This window comes from Stenella coeruleoalba (genome assembly GCF_951394435.1).
Source record: "Stenella coeruleoalba genome assembly, chromosome: 12".
Lineage (NCBI taxonomy): Eukaryota > Metazoa > Chordata > Mammalia > Artiodactyla > Delphinidae > Stenella > Stenella coeruleoalba.
This window is the reverse complement of record NC_137158.1, coordinates 40,867,255-40,891,026: the sequence shown is the minus strand read 5'-3', so window position 1 is coordinate 40,891,026 and position 23,772 is coordinate 40,867,255. Positions and strand designations below refer to the sequence as shown.

The 23,772-nt window shown below is 35.5% G+C and overlaps 1 protein-coding gene across 1 annotated transcript in view; it reads right to left on the bottom strand.

The window, feature by feature from the left end:
- CEP57L1 (centrosomal protein 57 like 1) overlaps positions 1–23,772 on the bottom strand; it is a 61,426-nt gene that overhangs the window by 2,162 nt on the left and 35,492 nt on the right. Inside the window, exons 4-10 of the mRNA XM_079939415.1 lie at positions 22,918–23,039; positions 9,083–9,199; positions 8,031–8,108; positions 7,451–7,537; positions 2,628–2,705; positions 2,270–2,511; positions 1,108–1,252 (exon numbers count right to left, since the gene is read on the bottom strand). Of these exons, the coding sequence (XP_079795541.1) occupies positions 1,108–1,252; positions 2,270–2,511; positions 2,628–2,705; positions 7,451–7,537; positions 8,031–8,108; positions 9,083–9,199; positions 22,918–23,039 (869 nt within the window). The remainder of the gene's footprint in view (positions 1–1,107; positions 1,253–2,269; positions 2,512–2,627; positions 2,706–7,450; positions 7,538–8,030; positions 8,109–9,082; positions 9,200–22,917; positions 23,040–23,772) is intronic.

Genomic DNA, 23,772 nt, shown 5'->3' with positions numbered 1-23,772 from the left:
TCCTGTGTGATTCTAAGAAAGTATACAAGTTATATAATCTTCACCCTAACACAATCATACAAAAATTTTACTTACTATAGACTTAAAAGCCAGTAAAGTGAAAATGTTTGCTTCAAAATTTCATTTCCTTCTTTCTTTCTTTATTGGCTATAGAAGAGTAAAGGCAGTAAAATTCTGCATTCTTTATTACTTTCCTATAAAAGTGGGGAAAGCTTAATTGTGAGGTTAATATATCACCAACTTATATGAATGCTGATTATTCCATAGGCAGATAGCTACATGATATGACCTGAGGGTTCCTGGAAAGATTTTCTCTGCTTTCTGTTCCAGTAGCATAATCGTACTAAGAATGGAGTCATTGTCTTGGGATAAAATATAATATTCCATGATTTTTTCATTAAAATATTAAAACTGTTATGCCATTCTTAGCTGTTAAGAACTTACACACAAGGATAGAGTCCCCCTCATCACCCCTCTAGAGCTAGCTCAGCACAGGTCCCCAGCGAATGGAACACAGCATAGCTTGTTCTGGGAAACTGGAAATAGCAGTCTTAGAGTTGGGGTACTGCTTCAGAAGCCAGGTTTATATATGCACTAGACACCTGTTGACATAAGGGGTTTCATTAAGGCATTAGGGAAGAGAGGGATAAGGGGAAAGAATGCTAAAAGGATAACTGGGAGAGCTGTAAAGCAAATCTAGCCTACCTCTTAATTTTCCCAAACTTATTTTTGAATACATAACTAAACTTTCTTTTCTTTTCTTTTTTTGGCCACACCATGAGGCTTGCAGGATCTTAGTTCCCCAACCAGGGATTGAACCTGGGCCCCAGCAATGAACGGGCTGAGCCCTAACCACTGGACCACCAGGGAATTTCCCATAACTAAACTTCCTTGTTTCCTTTTCTTTGTATTATCTTGGAGAGTTACATAGGAGGCCATGTTATTTCAATGGACAGATGACTCTATACTAAGCCTAAGGGATTCCTATCTATCATCTTTTCTCTAAGCCATACATACAGGCCTCAAATTTGGAAGGTCATACAGAGATATAACACTGAATCCAGATACATTATCTTTTCATTAAAATCTTTTACTAAAGCCTCTTACATTGTCTTGATGCTTCATTAATTTAGAAATTTGTTCTCCTTTAATTTCCATTTTCTTGACTAAATGTTCTAGTTCACATTCTATGTTTTCACAGACTGATTGGCTTTCAGTTTCTTTCATTTGATTCAGAAGGTCTTGGTACTCCCTATGAAAGAAAAGCAAATATCAAGCACTATTACAGTTTATAGTATATGTCTTTGTCACAATTAGACAATATTCTGTTCAATCATAAATTTTAATCAGAGTTAAATATTAACCTTCAAAGACAGTCTCTTTCTGTAGGGTTATCAAATTAAATCTATGGTAATTATAAACAGGCTCTTATGATTTGAGATTAGATATATTTAGAAATATATTAGACTTAGGATCTTAAAGAATCCTAAAAAAAAGGTCTGAATCCTTGATGTTTACAGTTAAATGTAGTAAAATATTCTGATGTCCTTAGCTAGAGGCATTAAGGGACTCTTTTTCATTCCAAGTTTGGAATTCTTAATGTAGAATCTGTGGAAGAATTCCAGCTATAGAAGTATTTGCCTGAGAAATCCCTAGATTTGGTAATAGCCTACTCAAAGAAACACTGCCAATAGAACTAGTTATATCTTCTACAGAGGTCTTAGTTCAACTAGCTGGCCGCCCAAATCACATATTTTCTGGAATTTTTGTTGAATATATATTTAAACTTGAAGCTTAAAATATATATCCCATACAGAATATTGTTTACTATGGATGCTTCAAACGTGTAATGCAGACCAGCCAGAATCTAAAACAAGAAATTGCTTTCCTATTTATCTAATGAAATCATTCATTTAACTAGAAAGATTATAAAAAACAAATGGAGAATCTTTCTTATAAAAGTATTTGTGAGTTACAATTTAAGGTCACCAGACTCCATTTGTTAGAATGACAGAAATATTTGTCTATCAGTTCAGATCTTGGGAATACAGAAACACTTTAAATTGGAAAAAGTAGTAATTACACATAGATAATTAAAATGCAATTTAAATACAACAAATATAATGAAAAATCAATGACAACAAATCTGCAGATCAAAATAAATCCAAATGGCTAAGTAAGACTTTTAAGAATTTATAAGTGGCACTGTTTGAAAGACTGAGAAGAAAAAAAGATACCTAAATATCTTGCTACTTCTTCTGATACTTACATAGTCATTTGGTCCAGCTCATCTTGCATTGCCATCAAAAGTTCAGACAAATTGTTACAAACGGAAATGGACTTTTCTGAGTCAGAAGGTACAGCTTCACATTGAGAAGTTGATTTAGAAGGCTTGTAGAGACATCTAGGTTCAGAAACTTCAGCCAGTTTCTGAAGGATATGTGGCCTGTAATGTTGCATTGTCTGCAGGTTTGGGGTACTTGCATTCCTGGAATGGCCTGCACTGGCAGACTTCGGGGGAAAAGAAATAGCTGAGAACGATTTTAAATAACTGATGGCATTTAAATATCACTTACAACAAAGCCTGAGTTTATCTGACCAAGTATCCTCATTTTTCCCCCTCTCACCTTCTCAGCCACAATAGGCAGTGATCCAAACTTTGAATAAATTTGCTGAGGTGGTCCTCTCTTTAAACATTTAGTTTTCTAAATATTGACAAGGGAAAAAGTAAACAAAAAAATATTTAAAAAGACATTTATCAAATGCAACATTATTAGCCATTAGGAAAATGCAAGTTACAATGAAACATCACTATACACCTATTAGAACAGCCAAAAAAAAAAAAAAAAAGTGACACCACCAAATGCTGGCAAGGATGTGGAGAAACCAGATCACTCATATGCACAAAATAATGCAGCCACTTTGGAAGACAGTTTGGAAGTTTCTTATAAAACTAAACATGTAGTTATCATATGATTTAGCAATTGCACTTTTAGACATTTATCCCTGAAAAATGAAAACTTATGTTCACACAAAAACCCATACACAAATGTTTATAACTGCTTTATTTGTGATAGCCTAAAACTGAAAACAATCCAAATATCCTTCAATAGGTAAATGGTTAAACTGTGGCACATCCATAACATGGAATACTACACAGAAACTTTTAAAAGTGTATTAATACTTGGGTGGATTGCAAGGGAATTGGCTGAGCAAAAAAAGCCTCTCAAAAGGTTACATACTGGGCTTCTGTGGTGGTGCAGTGGTTAAGAATCCACCTGCCAATGCAGGGGACATGGGTTCGAGCCCTGGTCACGGAAGATCCCATATACCGCGGAGCAACTAAGCCCGTGCGTCACAACTACTGAGCCCACGTGCCACAATGAAGCCTGTGTGCCTAGAGCCCATGTTCCTCAACCAGAGAAGCCACAGCAACAAGCCCGCACACAATGAAGAGTAGCCCCCACTAGCCACAACTAGAGAAAAGCCCACGTGCAGCAATGAAGACCCAACGCAGTCAAAAATAAATAAAATTTTTTTAAAAAAGGTTACATACTGTATGATTACATTTATATAGCATTCATGAAATAAAATTATAGAGATGGTAAACAGATTAGAAAATGCTAAGGGTTAGGGAGCAGGATGATGTGTAACTATAAAGGGATGGAATGAAGAAATCTTATAGAGGTGGAATAGTGCTGTATCTTCATTGTGGTGATAGTTACATGAATATACACATGTGATAAAACTATATAAAACTACATATACTCACACACACACATACATATACACACACAACTAAGTGAATAAAAAACGATTGAAATCTCCATAAGTTCTGTGTATTGTACCAATTTCAATTTCCTGGACTTTATACTATATTTATGAAAGATGTTACCATTGGGGAAAACTGGTTGAAGATACATGGGACCTCCCTTTATATTTTTTTGTTATCTCCTGTGAATATATAATTTTTCAAAATAAAAAGTGAAAAACAAAAATAGACACTTATGGTTAGGATATGGAACAATGGTAACTGCTGATTGGAACATAAACTGGTCCAATCACTTTGGACATTATCTCGTAAAGCTAAGGTGCATAACACTTATGGCCCAGCATCTTAGAGAAACTCCTGAACACATGCACCAAGAGGTATGTACAAGAAAGTTCTTAACAGTGTTTTTTATAATAATAAAAAGTGAGAAACAAACCAAATGATCACTGAAAGGAGAAAGGAAAAAATATTTTTAGCAATAAAAAGCAGCAAACCATAGGTATATGCATCAATTGGAAGAATCTCATAAACTTAATGCTGAGTGGAAAAAGAAAGCTGCTGAAGAACACGAACAGAATAAGTCCATTTACATAAAGTTCAAAGCATAACCCTAAAACATGTATTTCTTAGGAATACTTATTTGGCAAAGTAATTTTTTTTAAAAAAGCCAGAGAATGATAAAAGCAAAATCAGAATTGTGGTTAATCCTTGGACGGAGGGAATACAATTTAGGAGAGATATATGCTGGGGCTTAACAGTGCTGGTAATGTTCTATTTCTTAAGCTGGGTGGTCACTCTACCAAGTGCTAATTTCATTATTATCCTTCGAGCAGACATTTTTTGTTATATATACTCCTTCATGAAACATTTTTAAAAAGACACTGCTGAACTACATTCTTTTTTTTTTTTTTGCCGTACGCGGGCCTCTCACTGCTGTGGCCTCTCCCGTTGCGAAGCACAGGCTCCGGACGCGCAGGCTCAGCGGCCATGGCTCACGGGCCCAGCCGCTCCGCGGCATGTGGGATCTTCCCGGACCGGAGCACGAACCCGTGTCCCCTGCATCGGCAGGCGGACTCTCAACCGCTGCGCCACCAGGGAAGCCCTGCTGAACTACATTCTTAAAAGTAAATGATTTCACTATTTTTGTAGGAAGGATTGAACTAGGGTGACCAATTGTCTCAATTTGCCCATGATACAGAATTTTCAATACTAAAACTAGGAAAGTCACAGGCAAACTGGGGTGAATTGGTCACTCTAGTTAACATTTCACCAAGAGAATAATCAATAAACTGAGCATATTCCATAATGAAAACAAAATATTCCGAACTCTAAATGAAAATTTAGATATCTTAACTATTATAAACATTCAATTTTTTTTTTCTGAAAATTAAAGAAATAAAATGGCTTAGAGGTAGAGAAATCACAAGTTTGTGAGTCAGTTCTTATTCACTCAGAGTTGCCTGGTGACCCTGGACAACCACTCAACCTCTGTACTTCAGGAACGGTAATTTCAAGTAATGGAAAACAATGGTCTGGTCTAAGGCTATTTCAAGCAGTTATAATTAAGAGTAAAAGAAATTTAATTCTTTTAATTACTATATTGGATGAGATCTCTGATTGATTAGTCTAACCTTTTAAGAGAATAATGAAAACGTCACAGGAAAGGCTTCCATCATCTTGCTTACCACATTCAAACAGCCCGATTCTTTACTTCCAAGTTCACCTTATACTGTTGTCGCTTACCATCTAGAAGTATAGCTCTAATCATTTGCCTACAAGCCTGCAATGGTTCCCAATGACTTATAGAATAAAAGTTCAAATTCTTAACATAGCATTGAAGATCAGTCATAATGTCACCTCAAGCTATATTTTCAATTTCAGTCTCATATGACACCATCTCACACCCAGTACTGGACAATTACTTATCGTTTCGTGGAAAAACCAACTATACTCTCAGACCGTAAAACACTTCTCCTCATCTCTATCAGTACTTACTAATTTTCCAAGGCTGCCTTTAATGCTGCTTCTTGCATGACCCCTTCACATATTCTTTATCTATACAGCACCACAGTACTTTGTTTATACCTTCATTAAGTTTTTATTATACTCTGTCTTATATTTGTATATTTATCTGCCTTTCTGTAAATTCCTGTGTTATTTATCTTTTTACTACCTAAAGGTACTAGTCTATGTAAATCAAGATGTATGAATTGAATGAACTACATTCAGGATATGGAGTGTCAGTGAGACAAGCGGGACTCTCATAGAGGTCTCAAAATCAGATCCTACCTTCAGCAAGCAACGAAGTGTCCCTGCCATCTTTAAAGGGAGGCATTATTACAGGCAGATCCTATGAACTTGGGACTTGAACTAACTACTTTTTAAAAGTGATTTTGCTGTTAATTACTTTTTCTTTTCTTCCAGCAGCTACCTTTTCTTTCCTTCATTTCTTTTACCTTGTTTCTCCCTGTACCTTATTAAAATTTTTTTTCCACTAACTCATCAAAGGATGCCATAAAACACAAATACAAAATTAAGTCAATAATTTTTCCACTTGCAAATTACTTATAGTGATTTTCTATTTGGCTTTGCAGCTTCTAATCTTCCTGTAGAGACAAGAAAGAAAACATACTTGAGGAAGGAAATAAGCTAAAAAATCAACATAAATTGCATTGGGAAAATGCTCTTCATTACTGTATTTTGCAAATTCTTTGAAAGAAAAAAATCTGTGAAAAATGCAGCCAAACTATTAAATAGTAACTCTTATTTATGGAATAAATAACTAGCTAAAGTTAAGTATAACATTTCCTCCATTATCGTATCCATAGGGTGAGCCTATGGCAGTGGCCAGAACTTGCAAATAGCATGCCTGGTTCCCACAGCAAAGAACACACACAAACACTACATGCATATTGAGTAAACAGTAATGATGGTCATCAAAACTATAATTTCAGAATCATGAGATTAAAAGGGATTAACATTTTCTTTCTTACCATTATAAATAAGAAAGTTTAATATAATAAACCCCAAACATCAACTCATCTAAACAAAATATTATTGGTAAATCTATAAAGTACTTCCCCAATCTTTATTTTTAGGCAAATCCAAAGGCTATGAGCACAGAAAAAAATAAATAATTTACCTAGAGAAATGACTATAATTTATAATACAATATAATTTAATACTGTATCTTTGTCTTTTTATTGTGCATATATTATATAAAACTGCTTCTAGGATCTATTGTGCTTGTCAGTATCTATTGTGTTGTTTATTGCCTCTTTCGTAAAGTATCCAAAGTACATTTCTCTAACAGTTTAGTACTAGGAAAATGTTTGTCTTTCTAGAAAAACTGGAAGGCTTATTGTTATTTCACAAAGATAGATGTACTGCCTATTATATGCTCCTTTTTGCTTTGGCTGTTAAGCAAACTCAGAGCTAGGTTTTGCACTCAACTGCTGTTACTTTCTTTAACCTAGGTTTTATGGAATTTTCTGTCCTCACACCCCAAACCATCATTACTTGACTCATGTTTTTAGGCCCATTTCAAAGCATTGTCTTGTATTATAAATCTTTTCAAATTTTTTTTGGAAATGGATAGGTATAAATATTAAAAAGGTAAAGAAATAAGTATTAGCAAGAAATAAGTATTAGCAAGATAAGAATAAAGTGTTTGCATACCTTTGAAGATTTCTTCTTTTCCTTGGAGCGCTTTGGATTTGATACTGAAGACATCAAAATTCTACTGATTTCAAGTTCAGTTTGAAGCTACAATATTGAAAAAAAATGTATTAAATTGATTTTTAACAAGTTCCTTCTTCTTCAAAAACATTATAATGAGGATCAGATCTCAATTTATAAAGACAAAATATTTTTTGAGGAAGAAAAGAAAACCTCAAACACTATTTTTTGTGTGAAAAAGTTACCAGGTCTACTGGTAATTACAATCATTTTCTGTTTTTAAGAGAATGAATTATTTTATATATCTCAAACTGAAAACAATCTATAGCAGGAATTGTTTCAACTGAGAATATATATATGTTTGTCAGAATTTCAAAAGACCAAAAGATCTCTTGGCAATACATCCAAGTATATAAATATACTGGCTGACTTATTGAGAACTTCAGTATTATAGCAAAATGAGACAAAAAATAACAAGCTAGGAAGCAGAAATTAGAGTCTAGAATACAGGCTTCAGTTAATAAAGTACAATAAAACGTACATGATTTTAATGTGATAGATGATATAGTGCTCTATTTACCTGAGAAGCTTTGTCTTGAAAGAGCTTACGCTGATGTTCTTCTTCCTTTAGTTTTTCCTCTAAATGTTTAATCTTGCCCTGCAAAAGAATAAAAAATCTGGGATTATTATACAAAAACTAAAGCCAAATATCTTATATTCCTTTTCCAAATAGAGTCCTTAGGGTATTGATTCTTGATAGTTTGGTAAATTAAAGCAGAAAGTAAGAAAAAGGAATGGCAAAAGATGCTAAATTTTTCTTGGCTTTCTTCCTATGCTTCTTTACCTGCTATTATATACAAGAAGAACAAAGGAAAAGCAAAGAATGTATATGCATAGGCTCTTTTAACTTTCATCAACAAAATCATAATAATGAAAAATTTGGGAGGTTTTAAAGGTCTAGAATGTCAAACAATTATAGTCTTGGGTCTCAATGTTTCATTCAAAATATAAACAAATTACAACAAACATCTATTTATGCTGTACTTAGGGAAACAACAGTAATATACATGAAATGATATGATTTGACTCATACCATGTATATACTGTATAACCTTATACACATAAGTATTTCATCTTATATCCATGGTGTAGTTTAGAATAAGAAGACAGTACTATTTCAAAGGGTGAGCTTCCTGAGTGATGGAAAACTCAAGGAAGGCTTCACAGAGGAAGCAGGACTGGGAGAAAGTCCTATGAAATGGATATGATTTGGGTGGAAAAGGAGAGGGTATTTCAGGACAGGACCTAGAATAGGCTTAACTTAATTGTAAGTGGTGAAAGGCAATCTTTTCAATATCCTTTAGGTAAATTACTTAACGAATGAAAATGTTCTGCCATTGCAGAAGAAACCAAAACTACAATTTCACATCAAAAGGCAAGCTCATTCATGCTGTGACAGAATATATTAACTTTTCATCTCTATAGGCAGGAATTCATATCTGGATTACTAAAAGTTGTTAATGAAGTTTTACGAATCTAATTTTACTGCATATTCACATACAGTGTAATTATGCTTAATACTAAAGATTTATTCCTGGCATCACCACTTCAAAGAAACAAGTAGAAGCTTACCTCAGCAGTTTTCTGAGTTGTTGTAAGTTTAAAACATTCTTTTTCTAAGACATCAAGCTTTTCAAGTTTTGCTTGCAGCTTCATATGATCCTGTTCTTTTTCCCTTTGAAGCTGGGCCTGGAAAGGAAAAAAACAAAACCTAAGTTTGGCAAGTGATGCCAATGGCTCAAGAGTAATACAATTTCTAAGAATTCAAAGTATAATATAAATCTGTCATAAGAAACACGCACATACATGTACATACTTTAGGTGTTTATGAGCAAAAAACAAGAAAATAAAATACTTTTAAAAAACAAATATAATGTGTAAAAAAAGATATTAGATCAATGGAACAAAATCTTCTATGTATCTTTATATAGTATTTCTTACTATGGAAAACATCATCAGTGAAACGTGTATTAAATAAATAAAGGTGTTATTCACAAGGTGACCAAACCAGTCACTGATTTACCCCCTCTCTAACTATAACATAGCAAAGTAACTATCAGAGGAATAAAACATACAGAGAACTATCTTTTATTAACTTAAAACTGCTCTAAAAAAATAGTCTATTAAAAAACAAAAAACTGAAACAACCAATAAACAGAGTCTTGGTGACCTGTGGTCTAACATTCAATTGGAGTTATAGAACAAGAGGAGAGAGAAGTCAGACAAGGATAATTATTTGAAGGATAATGGCTAAAAATGTTCCAATTTTGATGAAAAATATTAACTAACATATTCAAGAATCTAAAACAAACAAAAAATAACCCAAGCAGAATAAATACAAAGAAAACCCCATTTGGGCACATTATCAAATGGTGGAAAACCAGTGATAAAAGGAAAAAAAAGCAGCCTGAGAAATAACACATTATGCACAGAGGAATGAAGATAACAATTCTCATTAGAAACTATGAAATCCAGAGGACAATTGAGAGAACAGCTTTAATGTGCTAAAAGAAAAAAAGCATCAACTAGAATTCTATATCCAGTGAAACTATCGTTCACCAATGATGGTGAACTAAAGCCTTTTCCAGACAAATACATGCTAAGAGAATTCCCAGCATACTTTTAAAAGAAGTACTTCAGACTAAAGGAAATGACACTAGATGAAAAATTGATTCTACATAAAGAAATAAAAAGCACTGGGAATGGTAAAAATGTGGATAAATATCTCCTTGTTTCTTAATTTTCTTTAAAGGAAAACTGATCATTTAAAGCAGAAACAAAAACAATGTATTGTGAGTTATATAACATATGTAGAAATAAAATATATGAAAACTGTAGCACAAAGGGAGACAAGTGGAAGCATACTGTGGTAAGGATCTAATATTACATGTGAATGTTTTAATACTAATTCATGGCAGAGTGTGGTACGTTAAGAACACATATTTTAACCTGTAGAGAAGGTGCTAAAAAGGAGAAGGAGAAGGGAAAAAGTACAAGAAGAGAAGTCAATAGAATATAAGAAGAAACCACTAGAGAATTTAAAAAATATTTTTAGCTGAAAGATAATGAAAATACAAAATATCAAAATCTGTGGGATGCAAATAAAGCAATGTTTACAGTGAACTTGATAGTTTTAATCACAAGATATAACATTTAAAAAGAAATAATAAAAGTTTTAAAATCAATAATCTAAGTTTCTAACATACAAAGGTAGGGAAAAAATAGCAAATTAAACCCTACATAAATAGAAGGAAGGAAATAATAAAAATGAAGTGCAAATCAATGAAATAGAACATAAAACTTTAAAAAAAATTTTTTTTGAAAAAATCAATAAAGTTGATAAAGTGATAGGTAGAGTGATAATTTTAAAAAGAGCAAAAATACAAATTAGTAATATCAGGAATGAAAGAGGGACTTCTCTAAAGACACAAGAAGAAACGAAAATCTGGGTAGCCCAATCTCTGTTACAAATAAATTGAATTCATTATTCAAAAACACTTTACATTTAAAGAAAACTCCAGTCCCAGATAGCATCTATCAAATTTGAATTCTATCAAACATTTATGGAGGAAATAACACTACTCTTATACAAGGTCTTCCAGAAAATAGAAGAAGGAATCTTCCCAACTAATTTTATGAGGCCAACAAAACCATAACACCAAAACCAGACATTATAAGAAAATTACAAACCAAGATTCCTCATGGACAAAGGCACAAAAATAGTTAAGCAAAATATTAGCAAACTGAATCAAGCAATGTAAAAAAAGAATACTATTTTAAGATTGATTGGGGTCTATACCAGGAATGCAATGTTGGTTAACATTTGAAAATCAAACAGTGTAACTTACCATGTTAACAGAAGGAGTGAGAAAAATCATATGACCCTTTCACTAGATGTAGAAAAAGCAATTCACAAAATTTGATACCCATTCACAATAAAAGCTTTTAGCAAACTAAGAATAGAAAGTAATTTCCACACCTTGATAAGGAACAACTATGAAAAACCTAGAGGTAATATCCTAGTGAAAGACTGGCATCTTTCTCCCAAAGATCAGAAACAAAACAAAGATGTCAGTCCTTACTACTCCTAATTAACACTATACTAGCTGTAATAGCCAGAGCAATAAAGTATGAAAAAGAAATAAAAGCCAAAAAATTTGGAAAAGGAGAAATAAAGCTGTCTTTATTCACAGATGACATGATTGTGTATAAAGAAAATCCTTTGAAAATATGAAAACTACTAGAATAAATTTAGCAAGGCTGCAGGATACAAAGTCACATAAAAATCAATTACATTTTTATATGCAGTAATAGAAAAATGAAAAAAAGTCCAATATTGCTCATAATAACATTAAGAATACAAAGTTCTTAGAGATAAATTTAACAAAAGATGTGCAAGACCTCTCATAAAAACTACAAACCACTATGAAGAGAAAGTAAAGAAGACTGAAATAATAGAGAAATATACTATGTTCATGGATCAGAAGATTCAATATTTTCGAGTTATCAATTTTTCCCCAAATGATCTATAGATTTAACAATATCCCAATCAAAATCTCAGCAGACTTATTTTTTAGAAAATGTTACACTGGTTATAAAGTTTATATAGAAGTGCAAAGGATCTATAATAACAACAAAAAGAACAAAGCTGGAAGATTCACACTACTTGATTTCAAGACTTATTATAAAGCTACATGGTATTAGTGTAAGAATAGACCAAAAGATAATACAGAGTCCCAGAAACAGACTTTTTCCATCTTTGCCAATTGATTGTTGACAAAGGTGCCCAATGAATTCAACAGGAGAAAAGAAATCTTTTAACAAGTGGTGCTGGAACAACTGGGCATCCACATGGAAAAAATTTAACCTTGAATATTTCCTCTCACCATACAAAAATTAATTGCAGATGGATCACAGGAAAAAAATGAAAACAAAAAGCTTTTAGAAGAAAATATTTTGGAAAACAGTTTCACAGTTTCTTATAAACATACACCTACCCTGTGGTTCAGCAATTCTACTACTAGATATTTGTCCAAGAGAAATTAAAACATATGGTCACAAAATAATTTGTACAAGAATGTCCATAGCAGCTTTATTCATAATATCTCCAAACTGTCCATAGCAGCTTTATTCATAATATCTCCAAACTTTATTCATAATATCTCCAAACAAGCCAAATGTCCATCAACAGAAAAATGGATAACCAACTTGTGGCATATCTATATAATGAAATTCTATACAGCAATAAAAGGAATGAACTACTGATACATACAGCAACATGGATTAATCTAAAAAACTTTATGTTAAACCAAAGAACCAGACACAAAAAAGTACATTTTCTATGATCCAATTTATATGAAGTTCTAGGACAGGCAAACTTAATCTGAAGTAAAATAAATCAGAATAGTAGTTGTGTTGTTGGGAGGTGGGTATAGAACAGGGAATAACTTGGCAGAGATATAAGAAAATTTCTGGGGTGATAAAAATGTTCTGTTGGACTTCCCTGGTGGCACAGTGGTTGGGAATCTGCCTGCCAATGCAGGGCACACAGGTCCAAGCCCTGGTCCAGGAAGATCCCATATGCCATGGAGCAACTGGGCCCATGCGCCACAACTACTGAGCCTGCACTCTACAGCCTGTGTGCCACAACTAAGCCCACATGCCACAACTACTGAAGCCTGCGTGCCTGGAGCCCATGCTCCGTTAACAGGAGAGGCCACCACAATGAGAAGCCTGCACACTGCAATGAAAAGTGGCCCCCACTCGCCACAACTAGCAAATGCCCACACACAGCAATGAAGACCCAACGCAGCCAAAAATAAATAAATAAATGAATTTATTTAAAAAATGTTCTGTTATTTGGTAGGACTATGGATTACATGAGCATATTCATTTATCAATAATCACTGAACTGTACATTTAAGACCTGTGTATTTCACTAGATGTAAATTATACTTCAATAAAAACATTTAAAAAATGGTTAAAAGTCACTGATCTACAATATTTAGCTAGCATAGGAATTTCTACGTTATTTTATAAGGTAAAATGTGAATAGGTGAATAGATAGATATCTTGTGCTTTTAATTGGCATTTCCCTGGTTACTAATGAGATTGATCAAGTTTTCTATAAATGTATGACCATTTGTGATTCCTTTTATCCTGCAAAATGCCTCTTCATAACTTTGCCCACTTTTCTACTGCTTTGTTACTTTTTGTATCTTGCCTAAAAAATCTCCCTCAACTCCAAGGTCATAAGGATATTGTTCCGTATTTGCTCCTAAAAATTCCAACGTTTACATTTAAGTCTTTAATCCATCTGGAATTGATTTTCGTGTATGGTAGGGATCAATTTCTTTCTGCTTTTTTTTCTCACACAGATAACCAATTTTCCCAAAACTGTTTACTGAAGTCTGACTTTTCTCCAATGTTCTGCAGTGGCATCCTTGTTTTATATTGAGTTTCCACATAAGTGTGTCTGACTATATCCTATTCCTTTATTCAGGTGTCTATCCATACAAATATCATGTTAATTTTTATTTATTTTTTTGCGGTACGTGGGCCTCTCACTGTTGTGGCCTCTCCCGTTGTGGAGCACAGGCTCTGGACGCCCAGGCTCAACGGCCATGGCTCATGGGCCCAGCCGCTCTGCGGCATGTGGGATCTTCCCGGACCGGGGCACGAACCTGTGTCCCCTGCATCAGCAGGCGGACTCTCAACCACTGCGCCACCAGGGAAGCCCTATCATGTTAATTTTGGTACCATCAATACAGTAAGACCTCACCTTATTCTTCTTCAGAATAGCTTGGCTACTCTTGGACCTTTCCTTTTTATATAAATTTTAGAATCACTTTTCCAGTTCCTTGAAAAACCTATTAAATTCTTGCCCATTAAAATCCAGTATTGACTGGTACTTTACCCATTTCCAACATAAAGCAAAGATCTTAGAACACTTAAACTATATTTACCAGTTCCCAATTTATGAGCTTCTGTTCTCATTAATTTTAATCCTTTATATATATTTAAATACATAAATAAAACATTATTATTGCTGTTTTATACAATATTCATTTAGATTTACCCATATATTTACCATCTTCGTTGTTCTTCATTCCTTCCTGCATCTCTGACCTTCCATCTAAGACACCTTTCCTTCTGTCTGAATAATGTCCTTCGGTGTTTCCTTAGAATGTATCTCCTAGTAACAAACTATCTCAGATTTTGTCAGTCTTAAAATGTCTTCACTTTACCTTTATTTCTGAAGGATATTTCCCCCAGGCATTGGACTCTAGATTGGTAGTTATTTTCTTTTACTGCCTTAATTATATCCATTTTCTTCCAGATTCAGTATTTTCAGTTGAGAAGTCCACTGTTACTTTAATTGCTGTCCTTTTGAACATACCCTTCCCCCCACCGCCAGCAGCTTTTAGGATTTTATTCTTGTCTTATTATTTCTTTTATTTCTTTTTATTTTTCCTACTTTGGTTTTATCTTCTTGAATCTGTGGTCTGATTTTTTTTAAATCAATTTTTTAAAATTCCCAGCCATTATCTCTTCAAATATTGTTTCTGTCCTATTCTTTCTCTTTTCCTTTTGGAACTCCAATCACAGATAAATTTGACCTCACTCTAACTTCTGCCTCTTACTCTCTTTTCTAAATTTACTATTGTTTTGTCTCTTCATTGATCTGGACAGTTTCAGTGTCTAGTTCACTAATTATCTCTTCTAATCTGCTATTAGATCCACCATTAAGTTCTAAATTTCACTTATTGTATTTCTTAGTTCTACAATTTTTATTTGGTTCTTTCTCAAATCTGCTCTGCCATTTTATGGTTTCTAATGCTCTACTGAAAATTTTGTTCCTATCTTCTGTCTCCTTGATTTTAGCAAGCATAATTATTTTAAAGTCTCTCTCTTCCAGAGCCAGTACCTAGCTGGAGATAACTTATGAGAGTGTTTATATAGTCTGTTATGTATGCTATCTCTTTTCATAGTGCTTTATCTCCTTCTCCCTGTTTATCTTTGACTGAAAGTTTCTCACTATGTAGAAGAGATGTTTATAGAAATAATTTGAGGTCCTTGGGAACATTAGCCATCCAGGATAACTTTAATCCAATTTCGGGGACTAAGATTTTCTGGATTACTCTGATAACCTAGAGCAGAGCTGTAATCTGGGTTGTTTTTCTTCTTGTTCACCATTACAAAGCATTCAGAGCACAGAAGATATACCACAGTTCCTACTCTTGGCAGGCCCTGGACTCTAAATTTCCTTAGCCCCATAACCATGGCTTTCAAAAGTATTATTTAGCCTCTCAACAGACGCTTCTGGAATCAGAAATGCCCTAAGAAGGAAGGGACCTGAAACTAACCTCTCTAGAGCTCAACTTCTTTGGATTTAAGTCTGCACACAGATTTTTGAATTGGTGATTTTACATCACCTTGTTAACTCTACAATGCCTTTGTGTACTTTCTTTTCTTCCTTTCTTCCTCCCTCCCTCCCTTTCTTTTTAATTTTCTGTCCAGTTTTTTGTGTTTTCCTCTACAAAAAGGTTGGTCCAAACAACCTAGTATGTATCACCATAACTGGAAATTTCCTATATACAGCTTTATATCCTATTTAAGATTTTTAATATGACAATCTTCCCATGGCATTAAATGTTCTTTAAAAACATATTATAGGAGGCTCGGGCTTCGGTCGGAGCGCAGGGAGAGGACTGGGGTTGGCGGCGTGAACACAGCCTTCAAGGGGTTAGTGCACCACGGCTAGCCAGGAGGGAGTCCGGGGAAAACTCTGGACCTGCCGAAGAGGCAAGAGACTTTTTCTTCCCTCTTTGTTTCCTGGTGCGAGAGGAGATGGGATTAAGAGCGCTGCTTAAAGGAGCTCCAGAGACAGGCGCGAGCCGCGGCTAAAAGCGCAGACCCCACAGACGGGCATGAGACGCTAAGGCTGCTGCTGCCGCCACCAAGAAGCCTGTGTGCGAGCAAAGGTCACTATCCACACCCTCCTTCCGGGGAGCCTGTGCAGCCCACCACTGCTAGGTTCCTGGGATCCAGGGGCAACTACCCCGGGAGAACGCACGGCGCGCCTCAGGCGGGTGCAAAGTCCTGCCGTTCTCTGCCGCGCAGGCTCATCCCGCACTCTGTGCCTGATCCAGAGTCCCCAAAGCAGCTGCTCCTTTAACCCCGTCCTGTCTGAGCGAACAACAGATGCCCTCCGGGACCTACATGCAGAGGCGGGGCCAAATCTAAAGCTTAGCCCCTGGGAGCTGTGAGAACAAAGAAGAGAAAGGGAAATCTCTCCCAGCAGCCTCAGAAGCAGCGGATTAAAGCTCCACAATCAACTTGATGTACCCTGCATCTGTGGAATACATGAATAGACAACGAATCATCCCAAATTGAGGAGGTGGACTTTGAGAGCAAGATTTATGATTTTGTCCCCTTTTCCTCTTTTTGTGAGTGTGTATGTGTATGCTTCTGTGTGAGATTTTGTCTGTATAGCTTTGCTTCCACCATTTGTCCTAAGGTTCTATCCGTCCGTTTTGCTTTTTAAAAAAAATTTTTTCTTAATAATTATTTTTTATTTTAATAACTTTATATTTTACTTTATTTTATTTTACTTTATCTTCTTTCTTTCCTTTTGTCCTTCCTTCCCTCCTTTCTTCCTTCCTCCCTCCCTCCCTCCTTTCGTTCTTTCTTTCCCTTTCTTTCTTCCTTCCTTCCTTCCTTCCTTCCTTTCTTCTTCTAATTCTTTCTTTCTACTTTTTATCCCTTTTATTCTGAGCTGTGTAGATGAAAGGCTCTTGGTGCTGCAGCCAGGAGTCAGTGCTGTGTCTCTGAGGTGGGAGAGCCAACTTCAGGACACTGGTCCACAAGAGACCTCCCAGCTCCATGTAATATCAAACGGCGAAAATCTCCCAGAGATCTCTATCTCAACACCAGCACCCAGCTTCACTCAACGACCAGCAAGCCACAGTGCGGGACATCCTATGCCAAACAACTAGCAAGACAACAACACAACCCCACCCATTAGCAGAGAGGCTGCCCTAAATCATAATAAGTCCACAGACACCCCAAAACACACCACCAGACGTGGAACTGCCCACCAGAAAGACAAGATCCAGCCTCATCCACCAGAACACAGGCACTAGTCCCCTCCACCAGGAAGCCTACACAACCCACTGAACCAACCGTACCCACTGGGGACAGACACCAAAAACAATGGGAACTACGAACCTTCAGCCTGCAAAAAGGAGACCCCAAACACAGTAAGATAAGCAAAATGAAAAGACAGAAAAACACACAGCAGATGAAGGAGCAAGATAAAAACCCACCAGACCAAACAAATGAAGAGGAAATAGGCAGTCTACCTGAAAAAGAATTCAGAATAATGATAGTAAAGATGACCCAAAATCTTGGAAATAGAATGGACAAAATGCAAGAAACATTTAACAAGGACCTAGAAGAAATAAAGATGAAACAAGCAATGATGAACAACACAATAAATGAAATGAAAAATACTCTAGATGGGATCAATAGCAGAATAACTGAGGCAGAAGAATGGATAAGTGACCTGGAAGATAAAATAGTGGAAATAACTACTGCAGAGCAGAATAAAGAAAAAAGAATGAAAAGAACTGAGGACAGTCTCAGAGACCTCTGGGACAACATTAAATGCACCAACATTCAAATTACAGGGGTTCCAGAAGAAGAAGAGAAAAAGAAAGAGACTGAGAAAATATTTGAAGAGATTATAGTTGAAAACTTCCCTAATATGGGAAAGGAAATAGTTAATCAAGTCTAGGAAGCACAGAGAGTCCCATACAGGATAAATCCAAGGAGAAATATGCCAAGACACATATTAATCAAACTGTCAAAAATTAAACACAAAGAAAACATATTAAAAGCAGCAATGGAAAAACAGCAAATAACACACAAGGGAATCCCCATAAGGTTAACAGCTGATCTTTCAGCAGAAACTTTGCAAGCCAGAAGGGACTGGCAGGACATATTGAAAGTGATGAAGGAGAAAAACCTGCAACCAAGATTACTCTACCCAGCAAGGATCTCATTCAGATTTGATGGAGAAATTAAAATCTTTACAGACAAGCAAAAGCTGAGAGAGTTCAGCACCACCAAACTAGCTTTACAACAAATGCTCAAGGAACTTCTCTAGGCAAGAAACACAAGAGAAGGAAAAGACCTACAATAACGAACCCAAAGCAATTAAGAAAATGGGAATAGGAACATACATATCGATAATTACCTTAAATGTAAATGGACTAAATGCTCCCACCAAAAGACACAGATTGGCTGAATAGATACAAAAACAAGACCCATATATATGCTGTCTACAGGAGACCCACTTCAGACCTAGAGACACATACAGTCTGAAAGTAAGGAGATGGAAAAAGGTATTTCATGCAAATGGAAACCAAAAGAAAGCTGGAGTAGCAATTCTCATATCAGACAAAATAGACTTTAAAATAAAGACTATCAGAAGAGACAAAGAAGGACACTACATAATGATCAAGGGATCGATCCAAGAAGATACAAGAATTGTAAATATTTATGCACCCAACATAGGAGCACCTCAATACATAAGGCAAATACTAACAGCCATAAAAGGGGAAATTGACAGTAACACATTCAGAGTAGGGGACTTTAACACCCCACTTTCACCAATGGACAGATCATCCAAAATGAAAATAAATATAAGGAAACACAAGCTTTAAATGATACATTAAACAACATGGACTTAATTGATATTTATAGGACATTCCATCCATAAACAACAGAATACACACTTTTCTCAAATGCTCATGGAACATTCTCCAGGATAGATCATATCTTGGGTCACAAATCAAGCCTTGGTAAATTTAAGAAAATTGAAATTGTATCAAGTATCTTTTCCGACCACAACGCTATGAGACTAGATATCAATTACAGGAAAAGATCTGTAAAAAAAATACAAACACATGGAGGCTAAACAATACACTACTTAATAACGAAGTGATCACTGAAGAAATCAAAGACAAAATCAAAAAATACCTAGAAACAAATGACAATGGAGACACGATGACCCAAAACCTATGGGATCCAGCAAAAGCAGTTCTAAGAGGGAAGTTTATAGCAATACAATCCTACCTTAAGAAACAGGAAACATCTCGAATAAACAACCTAACCTTGCACCTAAAGCAATTAGAGAAAGAAGAACAAAAAAACCCCAAAGTTAGCAGAAGGAAAGAAATCATAAAAATCAGATCAGAAATAAATGAAAAAGAAATGAAGAAAACAATAGGAAACATCAATAAAACTAAAAGCTGGTTCCTTGAGAAGGTAAACAAAATTGATAAACCATTAGCCAGATTCATCAAGAAAAAAAGGGAGAAGACTCAAATCAATAGAATTAGAAATGAAAAAGGAGAAGTAACAACGGACACTGCAGAAATGCAAAAGATCATGAGAGATTACTACAAGCAACTCTATGCCAATAAAATGGACAACCTGGAAGAAATGGACAAATTCTTAAAAAGGCACAACCTGCCAAGACTGAATCAGGAAAAAATAGAAAATATGAACAGACCAATCACAAGCACTGAAATTGAAACTGTGATTAAAAATCGTCCAACAAACAAAAGCCCAGGACCAGATGGCTTCACAGGCGAATTCTATCAAACATTTAGAAGAGCTAACACCTATCCTTCTCAAACTCTTCCAAAATATAGCAGAGTGAGGAACACTCCCAAACTCATTCTATGAGGCCACCATCACCTTGATACCAAAACCAGACAAGGATGTCACAAAGAAAGAAAACTACAGGCCAATATCACTGATGAACATAGATGCAAAAATCCTCAACAAAATACTAGCAAACAGAATCCAACAGCACATTAAAAGAATCATACACCATGATCAAGTGGGGCTTATTCCAGGAATGCAAGGATTCTTCAGTATACGCAAATCAATCAACGTGATACACCATATTAACAAACTGAAGGAGAAAAACCACATGATTATCTCAACAGATGCAGAGAAAGCTTTCGACAAAATTCAACACCCATTCATGATAAAAACCCTGCAGAAAGTAGGCATAGAGGGAACCTTTCTCAACATAATAAAGGCCATGTATGACAAACCCACAGCCAACATCGTCCTCAATGGTGAAAAACTGAAAGCATTTCCACTAAGATCAGGAACAAGACAAGGTTGCCCACTCTCACCACTCTTATTCAACATAGTTTTGGAAGTTTTAGCCACAGCAATCAGAGAAGAAAAGGAAATAAAAGGAATCCAAATCGGAAAAGAAGAAGTAAAGCTGTCACTGTTTGCAGATGACATGATACTATACATACAGAATCCTAAAGATGCTACCAGAAAACTAATAGAGCTAATCAATGAATTTTGTGAAGTAGCAGGATACAAAATTAATGCACAGAAATCTCTGGCATTCCTATACAGTAATGATGAAAAATCTGAAAGTGAAATCAAGAAAACACTCCCATTTACCATTGCAACAAAAAGAATAAAATATCTAGGAATAAACCTACCTAAGGAGACAAAAGACCTGTATGCAGAAAATTATAAGACACTGATGAAAGAAATTAAAGATGATACAAACAGATGGAGAGATATACCATGTTCTTGGATTGGAAGAATCAACATTGTGAAAATGACTCTACTACTCAAAGCAATCTACACATTCAATGCAATCCCTATCAAACTACCACTGGCATTTTTCACAGAACTAGAACAAAAATTTCACAATTTGTATGGAAACACAAAAGACCCCGAATAGCCAAAGCAATCTTCAGAACGAAAAACGGAGCTGGAGGAATCAGGCTCCCTGACTTCAGACTATACTACAAAGCTACAGTAATCAAGACAGTATGGTAGTGGCACAAAAACAGAAAGATAGATCAATGGAACAGGATAGAAAGCCCAGAGATAAACCCACGCACATATGGTCACCTTATCTTTGATAAAGGAGGCAGGAATGTACAGTGGAGAAAGGACAGCCTCTTCAATAAGTGGTGCTGGGAAAACTGGACAGGTACATGTAAAAGAATGAAATTAGAACACTCCCTAACACCATACACAAAAATAAGTTCAAAATGGATTAAAGACCTAAATGTAAGGCCAGAAACTATCAAACCCTTAGAGGAAAACATAGGCAGAACAGTCTATGACATAAATCACAGCAAGATCCTTTTGACCCACCTCCTAGAGAAATGGAAATAAAACCAAAAATAAATAAATGGGACCTAATGAAACTTAAAAGCTTTTGCACAGCAAAGGAAACCATAAACAGGATGAAAAGACAACCCTCAGAATGGGAGAAAATATTTGCAAATGAAGCAATGGACAAAGGATTAATCTCCAAAATACAAAAACAGCTCATGTAGCTCAATATCAAAAAAACAAACAACCCAATTAAAAAATGGGCCGAAGACCTAAATAGACATTTCTCCAAAGAAGATATACAGACTGCCAACAAACACATGAAAGAATGCTCAACATCATTAATCATTAGAGAGATGCAAATCAAAACTACAATGAGATATCATCTCACACCAGTCAGAATGGCCATCATCAAAAAATCTAGAAACAATAAATGCTGGAGAGGGTGTGGAGAAAAGGGAACACTCTTGCACTGCTGGTGGGAATGTGAATTGGTACAGCCACTATGGAGAACAGTATGAAGGTTCCTTAGAAAACTACAAATAGAACTACCATATGACCCAGCAATCCCAGTCCTGGGCATATACCCTGATAAAACCATAATTCCAAAAGAGTCATGTACCAAAATGTTCATTGCAGCTCTATTTACAATAGCCCGGAGATGGAAACAACCTAAGTGTCCATCATCGGATGAATGGATAAAGAAGATGTGGCACATATATACAATGGAATATTACTCAGCCATAAAAAGAAATGAAATTGAGCTATTTGTAATGAGGTGGATGGACCTAGAGTCTGTCATACAGAGTGAAGTAAGTCAGAAAGAGAAAGAGAAATACTGTTTGTTAACACATATATATGGAATTTAAGAAAAAAGGCATGAAGATCCTAGGGGTAAGAGAGGAATAAAGACACAGACCTACTACAGAACGGACTTGAGGATATGGGGAGGGGGAAGGGTAAGCTGTGACAAAGCGAGAGAGAGGCATGGACATACATACACTACCAAACGTAGGTAGATAGCTAGTGGGAAGCAGCCACATAGCACAGGGAGATCAGCTCGGTGCTTTGTGACCGCCTGGAGGGGTGGGATAGGGATGGTGGGAGGCAGGGAGACGCAAGAGGGAAGAGATATGGGAACATATGTATATGTATAACTGATTCACTTTGTTAAAAAAAATACACAACAAAAAATATATATTATATTATATTACTATAGAAAATATGGTCACCTGTTGTTCTAGGATCATATTCTTCTCTCGCTCTACATTGAGAACCATTCTCTTTGTATATTCTAGTTGTTTCTCTAGAAGGGTACAGTGAGACTGGGCTGAGCTTAACTGCATACTTATATCTATGAAAAAGAAAAAGTAATGAGTCAGTTAGTTATCACATAGATCAGAGAGTTATAACAAGAAATGTATTCTATGAATTCAATCAACAGCTAAAAGTTCAAGAGTTCTTTAGTTCTAAATATTGACTCTCCCAAAGTTATGAACATACATTTTGTGTGTATCTCATTAATTATATATAACCAATTTAACGTTGCCTCCTCATAAACTCCCAGAGGGCATACTTCTGAAAAGGAAGGATGTCAGTGACCTGTGGGATAACAAAAAACCTGGCTCTTCCTGGGAAACAACACCATCTGGAAAATAGAGGACCTAAAGTCTCTTTCCTAACAATACATTTCTTCTCTTTCAGGAAACTCAGGTATATGCATTCTACCATTCCCATTTTCCTCTGTTCTCGACTACTAACTGCACAGTTAATTCTATTTATAATAAGCAACCTCGTTCTAATTCTTTAATTCGTTACTTTCCTCAGCTCTTTCTTCTACTTTTGTCCAATTACCTTGGGATGTTTTTTTTTCCTCCCCATTTCTTCATTCTATTTATAAGTTGAAACACAAATTTGAACCTTGTTTATGAGGGTGATGTAGTGTTACAAGGGAAAAAAAGCCACAATTTTTAAGTGAAATTATATAAAGAACTTATGTTCTATATCTCTAAAACAGATGTCCAGAAGTCCTTTTCATAATTTCCACAGAAGCCTCCACCTACCTGTCCATTTCTTCCAATTAATCT